General features: G+C 47.4%; 1 protein-coding gene across 6 annotated transcripts; it reads left to right on the forward strand.

Annotated features, from left to right (window-relative positions):
• The first annotated feature begins 221 nt into the window (after window positions 1-221).
• Window positions 222-6,527, forward strand: LOC103554707 (leukocyte immunoglobulin-like receptor subfamily A member 5). Of its 6 annotated transcripts, XM_008525887.2 has the most exons (7): window positions 614-804; window positions 968-1,003; window positions 1,192-1,476; window positions 1,624-1,926; window positions 2,222-2,272; window positions 5,602-5,661; window positions 5,809-6,527. In XM_008525887.2, exons 1-7 carry the CDS (start codon window positions 771-773, stop codon window positions 5,943-5,945), a joined length of 906 nt encoding a protein of 301 aa, XP_008524109.2. In that variant the 5' UTR covers window positions 614-770; the 3' UTR covers window positions 5,946-6,527. The 6 variants fall into 6 exon arrangements, with proteins under 6 accessions (XP_008524111.2, XP_008524109.2, XP_008524110.2 ...); XM_008525888.2 differs by lacking the exon at window positions 5,602-5,661; XM_070558512.1 differs by lacking the exon at window positions 968-1,003 and having other exon boundaries at window positions 657-804.
• Window positions 6,528-7,879: the final 1,352 nt, after the last annotated feature.

The raw sequence follows: 7,879 nt of genomic DNA on the forward strand, positions 1-7,879 counted from the left end.
ACTTGGGCAGTGGATGACAGGGGTATATATGACTAAGAAACAGCTTTGTCCTCCAAATCAGAGCACTACTCACTTATTGATCCCTAAAGCTGAAGACAGGACCCACGATGACGAGGAGTGTTCTGCCCTAGAGAACAAAGGGCTCTGAGGAGGCAGGAATGACTCAGAGGTTTGTTCCCAGAGAGATGGAAGTGGACACTGTTGCAAAAAAAGAAAGAGAAGTCTGTGAAGGGGGCTGTGATAGAGAGAAAGCCTACATTCCGGGGCCAGGAGAAGACTGTTGTTTCCTTCCGTTATTTCACTGTATTTCTCCTTTGTGCTCATTGTCACAATGATCTCAACCTGAACTGTTCAATTAGATGTTGAGCATGCGTGTCTGATGATCTGAGCTCTGCAGTGCAGCAGGAACCTGTATCTTCCCTGAAGCATCTCCAGGGTCTGGATGACCACTGTCCACAGTGAGGATCCTACAGCAATGTGCTGACGGTTGGGCTGAGTGGTGAAGTAGACCTCATGGGTGGCGCTCTGAAAGGGAAGGACTTACCCTGAGTCACCCTCACCTGGAAGTGGTGGCTCTGCCTCTATTTACTGCTCCAAACTGTAAATGAGAGCCAGGGGAGGGGCACTTCCCCTTCCTGAGGGGCTGCTGATGTAACAACCATGACAAGCAGGACCAGCCTTCGAGTTACCACACCCTGCATGTCTGTCTGTTCTCCCAGGCACTGTGGTCTCCTCCATCTCCACAGCTCGGGCCAGAGGGAGGAGATGGTATGACCCTCACCGTCATAGCCCTGCTCTGCTTTGGTGAGATTTGAGGAGGGGGAAGGAAAGCCCTAGTCTGGAAGAGGCCCAACCCCACAGCCTGGCCCAGGTCTGTCAGGAGACCCCAGGACTCAGCAGGCTCATGGGGAGGAGGGATTCTGCTCAGGATTTGGGTACAAATCTCTCACAGGGAGCTCTCTTCTAGGGCTCTGTGTGGGCCAGAGGATCCCTGTTCAGGCAGGTGAGTGTGTCCCCAGATGTCCCAGGTCCCACCTCCTCACTGGGGACAAGAGGCCAACCTGGCAGCTGGGGATGGAGAACAGCAGTTTTTGGCTGAGGGATGGGGGATGTCTGGGAGGGTCTTGGAGCTGAAAGCTGGGGAATTGAAGGTGGAGAATATCTATGACACAGCTTCTGATTTCCTTCCAGGAACCCTCCCCAAACCCACCATCTGGGCTGAGCCAGGCTCTGTGATCCCTTGGGGGAGGCCTGTGACCATCTGGTGTCAGGGGAACCTGGAGGCCCGGGAGTACCATCTGGATAAAGGTGGACGTCCATTGTCCTGGAGCAGAGAGAATCCACGGGAGCCTGGGGACAAGACAAATTTCTCCATCCCACGCATGACAGATCTATATGTAGGACAATATCACTGTTATTATCAAAGTCTCACAGAATGGTCAGAGCACAGTGACCCCCTGGAGATGGTGGTGACAGGTGAGAAGATCTTCAGGGATCCCAGCCTCAGGCTCTGCTGTTAAGAAGTGGGTCTTCTCTCCAGGATGTCTCCCCTCTCACAGCCTAGCCCTGGGGGATATGGGGGTGTGTGAGCCCCATTTAACACTCTGCATACACCTCTCCTAGGAGTCTACAGAAAACCCACCCTCTCAGCCCTGCCGAACCCTGTGGTGGCCTCAGGAAGGAATGTGACCCTTCAGTGTGCCTCACGACTGGAATTTGACAGGTTCACTCTCACTAAGGAAGGAGACCTCAAGCCCTCCTGGATCCTGGATTCACAGCAACACCGCAATCAGCATTTCCAGGCCCTGTTTCCTGTTGGCCCTGTGACCCCCAGTCACAGGTGGACGTTCAGATGCTATGGCTGTTACAAGAACTACCCCCATGTGTGGTCACATCCCAGCAATACCCTGGAGCTCTTGGTCTCAGGTGAGGCTCCTCAGCCCTGTGCCCTCTGTTCCCACAACCTATTTGGGGCCCTGTCCTCAGGAGATGTCTGGGCTGGGATAGGTGCAGTGGGTCTCTGACGGAGGGGATCCGCCCCTCAGAGGCCCTCCTACCCCTGCCCAACCCCTTCCCTCTCACCTGGGGTCTAGAAGGTGCCAGGTGGATAGAAGGGGGCTCCTGGTGGTGGCACAGGACAGAAGTAGGAGAAGAGTATGAGTGAGGTCGGGATTCCAGGGTCAGCCCCAGCCCCTCACTCCCTTCATGTCCTCAATTGCAGGACCTGCTGGGAACCCCAGCCCCACACCAACAGGTTCTGTTTCCACAAATGGTGAGTCACTGAAATGTTTTTTCTCAGAGGGAGCACAGACCACCCAGGGCGGTTCTGAGATTCTCTCTGAGGATCTAATGCCAACTCAGATACTCAAGTACAGGCTTGTGTCCCAGGGAGGCTGGGAGTCAGGCAGAGATGCTGGAGGGACCACAGAGCCCCAGGGTCTCTGAGGCTGGACAGATGATGGGTGGGGCGGTCATAGCAGAGGGAGATGTTGTGGCCCAGCCTGTGGGGGGGTAGCCAGGCTGACATGGTGAGAATGCCAGCCCTCCCTCACATCCCCCATTCTTGGTTTGTGATATCTGGGGTGAGATCTGCTAAGGAAGTCTCAGTGCTCCCAGAGGTGGTGATTTTGGACAGGTCTCTGGTCCCAGAGCCCCTGGTCTCAGTTGGGGAACCCCTGTCCCTGTCCTCTCTAAGGTCAGGATGTCATCTCTGGACCCCATCTACAGGAAAGTCTGGGACATGATGGAATAATTACAATACAAGGGAGGTTGAACAGATGACGGTCCAGTCCATGAGAAGGTGAAAATAGGTCGGAACCTCCCACCCCTGGGACACCCATCCCTGCAGTCTCAGACAGGGCTGAGGAAGGGAGAAAGATGGGATGAGACTCAGAGAACCTAAGAGGAAGTGAGATTAGACCGAAGTTATAAGACAGAAGCCTCCACCCACTGACTTTTTGGTGTCTCCATCCAGAAACACAGCATCACTACACACCAAGAGTCAGGAGCAGAAGGAGATCCCAGGAAGGTGCTCATTTTAGGAGTTGGGGTGAGAGGAACCCCTGGGAGGTGGGGCTGAGTCTTTGTGGGCTCAGCTCTCATGGGAGGTTGAACTTCTGAGAAAGCCTTTCCCCGTCTGAATCAGGGGCAGTGGCCATGACCTCCAGAGGCCTTTTAATTTATGACCTTCTGGGGCATCTGGGAGTTTGCTCATCACAGACCTGCTCCTGGTGCAACCCTCCCTAGGCCTGTCCTGCTTCTCCCAGTAACTCTGACCTTGTCAGGATTGAAAAGCTGAGGGAGACAGGGGGCCGGTGCATGTGATTTTTATCCATCAGGCCTGAAGCCTCAGCTTAGCAAGAGGAAGCCACAGTATTGTGGAGACTGCAAAGATTTGGAATCCCCATTGATGTAGCATCTCAAACTTCCTCGTCCCACATAAAAAATGTTGAATTTTCTACTAAAAGCCACCTCCCCTTGTCAGATCACCTGGTTCCCAGGTCCCTGACTAGTTTTGGAGGATGTATGGAGTTGAAGGAGAGGGGCAGATTTACAGAATTTTGTGTCCAGGCCTGACCTGGGACTCAGGGAAGCTGCTGGGCTGGTGGAGGAGGACAGGCTAGGAGAGTTGGAGAGAGAACAGATGGACATTCACTTGGCTGCTCCTTTTTATCATTTCTGAGAGATCCTTAGATGGAGACCCTCACCCACACCTGTAGAGGATCCAGGAGTTCCTTCAGAACAGGAAAGGAGGCTGTTTGGGCCAAGGTGGGATCTGCTGTGGGTGTGGGTAGAGCCCATCCCAGACACTCTCCTAATAGAGAAGCATCTCCGCCCATGGGTACCAGTCTACAAAGCCCTCCTGTGCTCACCTGGAGGCCTCCATGCCACTCTGCACACCTGAGACTAAGGAAGGACAGTGCATGGCTCACTGGGGTCACTTATGGGATCACCACACAGCATGTCTGTGAGCAGTTCATGTCTACTCTGCATTTTCTGTGCACACTTCTCTATTATTGCTCTTTCTCTCTCTCAGAACTTTTATAGCAATACTCGAATGTATAAATTTACAAATTTAAGTTATTAAGATTCTTGACTTAAAAATAGGCAACTCTATGTCTATTTCCTTTGGGATTAGGGTAAATTTGCGTATTGATTATGGAGATTAACTTTTCATTAATATAAAGTTTTCTTATAAAAGATGATTAAGGGGATGTTTGTTAATGATTTCAAATGCATTTTGAAGTTCTTTTCATAAAATTACCTACGTTCAGCTTGAGATTTGTTCCACTGCTTTATTAATTTATAAATAAGATCTTCTGACTTATATAAGCATATTTAGAATTTTCACATAGGACTGTATAATTAGAATTGATGTGTAATTTGTTTTTTTCTTTTTTTATGTTAAAACTTGTTAAAGGAGATTTGCAGCGTTGCCTATTTTTTTTGTGCTCACCCAATTTTACAATACCTCTGATTGTCCTATTCTTTAAGGCTTTGAAGACAAGAAATGTGGACTTTCTCGGGCTTGGATATTTGAAATGGAGAGGGCAGATGTTATCCTTCTTTTCTTTCATTTAGTGTTTATTGAGTGCAATTAACCATACATGATTTTAATATCAAAGAAGATGAGAAATTCACACATTCTTGCAACTCACTTTCTAACCCATCATTTTAGCATAAAAAGTTCAAATATAAAATTGAATGACTAGTCTTCTTTCCTTGAAATCTTATTGAACTTCTAGAGTTCTTTCAGAGAGAAAGAGAGAGAATGACAATGCTGCTGCTACTGATGACAATGATGGTTATGGAACCTTCCTCATTGTTCCTGTCATTTAGAGCCTGTCTTGAATGTGCCAAGCACCCAAACCTCAGCTTCTCATTCTCCTCTGGACCCTCCCTATTTACCGCAGACACTACTTTATTCCTTATTGAAGAACAGACTGAGATCTTTCCAGGGACCTGGTCTTCCTGCAGCTCATGATGAACCTAGTCTTGTTCTTCACATGGCTCATCTCAGGCTCCATCTCCTATTCAGGAATCAGCTTACATGTCATCTCAAAGTGTGACCCTCTTTGTGAAACTCTGTAAAATAGACCTGCTTCCTTATTACATAATTTATTTCTTGTAATTAACCCAACCTATGCTGTATGGCTGTATGGGTTGAATTTTCTCTCTTCTCTCACGTATATATGACCAATCTCTCATTCATGGATACTCAGTCTTCAGTTGTTGAATAAATAGAAGCTCTCATATCTGAGAAAGTTGGGTTATGTGGTCTACATCCCAGAATGAACAGACAGCATACAAGAACTCAACTATTTCTGTACTGGGAGATCATTTTTCTCAACAATTCTGAGCCCTTGGGGCACACCCAAACTCTGTTCCAAAGTGACTCAGAAGCAAAGTCTAAATTCACGAAACAAAGGGAGAATGAAAGAATCCAATGAGAACAGAGGGAATCCTTCCACAGCAGAGAAAGTGTTTATTAAGGGTCTGTAGAACAGTTATGTCATGAGGAACAGAGGGAATTATGAGAACACGGAGCCCAGAGGAAAGGTTTGAGTAACATTAACTCCTCATCCATCCCCTAATTTTTAGGATTCTCAGAAGCAGCTGACACCATCGGCTCATCACAAAACAAATCAGACTCCAAGAGTGGTGAGCAGGAGAAATTCTCAGTTATGGAGCTGGTGCTGATGGCCATGTCCTGTTAAAGGGAGGAAGGACCATGGGTGGACATCTAGGGATCCTGGGCTGATTTTTCTCTGACGTGACCACTGTGTCTTTTCTGTCCGTAATTCCTAGCATCACAACCCCAAGATTACACAGTGGAGAATCTCATCCGGATGGGCGTGGCTGGCTTGATCCTACTGGTCCTTGGGATTCTACTATTTCAGGCTCGACACAGCCTGACAACACCCCAAGATGCAGCCAGGAGATAAATACAAGAGAGAACAAAGCACTTCTCAGAATGGTAGAGCCTTGGAAATAAATCTTGTGTGCCCAGCAGGTTTTGGAAAAGCATCTGGGGCATATGCTGAGTGACCTGTCTGCAGATTATTGTGAGCTGGAGGAAGCATTGTTTATGTGCAGGGACCATGTCTGGACTCTTCTAACATTAAACTGTGTCATCTTCCTTCTAACCACTGTTGAGTTATCTTGATTGGCTCCTATCTTTCCCTCTTTCTGTGAAATCAGCATATATCCCATATGGCAGATATCAGTGCACACCTCCTTACACTTTCATGCTCTTGTATATTTTCAAGTAATACATTCTTCTTAATTCCTAATTGCCACATACCTTGATGTATGTTAAAGAGTCTTCATCTCCTCATTCAGAGCATGCAAGCTATCTTCATAAATCAATAAATTGGCATAACAAAGATCCAGCCTGAAAGAGATAAATCCAAATGATTCCCTAACACCCTCTCTGGACTCCACAAGCCATTCACTTTTCATCAGACGATACCTGTGCAGTTTCTTAAAAAATATCATCACTTGGAATAAAGACATTACTGTCTGAAGTGATAGCATGGTTCTTTACTGCCCCTGAAAAATCCATTGTTAAAAACACTTATTCAAGGCATTTCTCGATTTATCTGGTGTATAAACTCCCTTCATGTCCAACCTCATGGTGCCAATGTGAGGTCCCTGAAGTAGAGTTGGGAAGTGATACACAGAATTGACTTTTAAAAAACAGTCCAAGCCAATAGGACACCTTGAGTGCCACTCTGATTGCCCCCAAATGCACCTAACTTTCCCTGTATTTTCTGTATAATGATCATTTCTACTTCAATGTTGTGACAGTTTCAGTGAAATCACAAGGCCAAAATTCCAGCTCACTCAGGTGAGATGAAAAGAGAAAAGGGGTAATATCAGTTATCCTGAGTACTTGGTAGAACTGTCACTCCCAGCTTCAAGGTCCTGATTTTTGTCTAATCCCCAGCCTGTGTAATTTCAAGGCAGCAGCTGTGTGCAGTGCGTGCCAGCCTCTGGGGTCAGGGTGATCTGGATTCCATTCCCACATGGAAATTTACTGGAGGCTTGACCTTGAAGAGCAGACAAAATGTCCCTAAGCCTTTGTGTTGTCTTCTTTAAAGTGGAGATGATATTCGAGTGATAGAAAGGATTCCAACAGAAGAAAACTCCATTGATAGGCCCTGAAATAACTGATACCCAACAGATAGTAGTTCCTTCTCTTAGACTTTCCTTCTGGGGAAGAGAAAAAAGTGGGGCCTCGTGATGAGAGTCCCCCATTTCCTCCAGGGCTCTCCCTTCACTAGGATCCCAGATTTTCTAGCTTTGTTTTCCCAGCAATGAGTATCTGACAATCCATGCCTAGAGAAAAGGGACACTCTGAGCTCCAGGAGAACCAGTCACCATGATATCCCAGAACAACACAGCAGTCCAAGATCACTGCATGTGCACAATGACAGCAGGCATTGAAAATGCTCCCAACAGAAAGTGCCCCTGGAAGTGGTTGTGACAGGTCAGAGTCCTCCATAGCCCACTCCACTGTCTGCTTCTGTCCTGAAGCTGGACACAGGCCTGTGTCCCCACACGTAGCCCATTTGTACCTGGCCCCCTCCCCATACTGTAGGGGCAAGACATGGATCATGGTGCTGCTAAGTCTCATGGTATCCCCATAGAAATGTCTCTATAATGATATTCAATATCCTTCAGGTAACAAGATGGCATGCAGTTTTGTGAGTTTTCAATGTAATAAAAAATTTGGCCCTCATAGAAACCTCATGACAAAATTATGAATCTTGTTTTCACTTACATGATGAGAAAGTAGAGGTTCAGAGATCCAGCAGCATGTTCAGAGTCACAGAGCCAAAGTGTGGAAAGCTCAGGAATGAGGTCAGGCTGCCAG

Source organism: Equus przewalskii, chromosome 9 (genome assembly GCF_037783145.1).
Source record: "Equus przewalskii isolate Varuska chromosome 9, EquPr2, whole genome shotgun sequence".
NCBI lineage: Eukaryota > Metazoa > Chordata > Mammalia > Perissodactyla > Equidae > Equus > Equus przewalskii.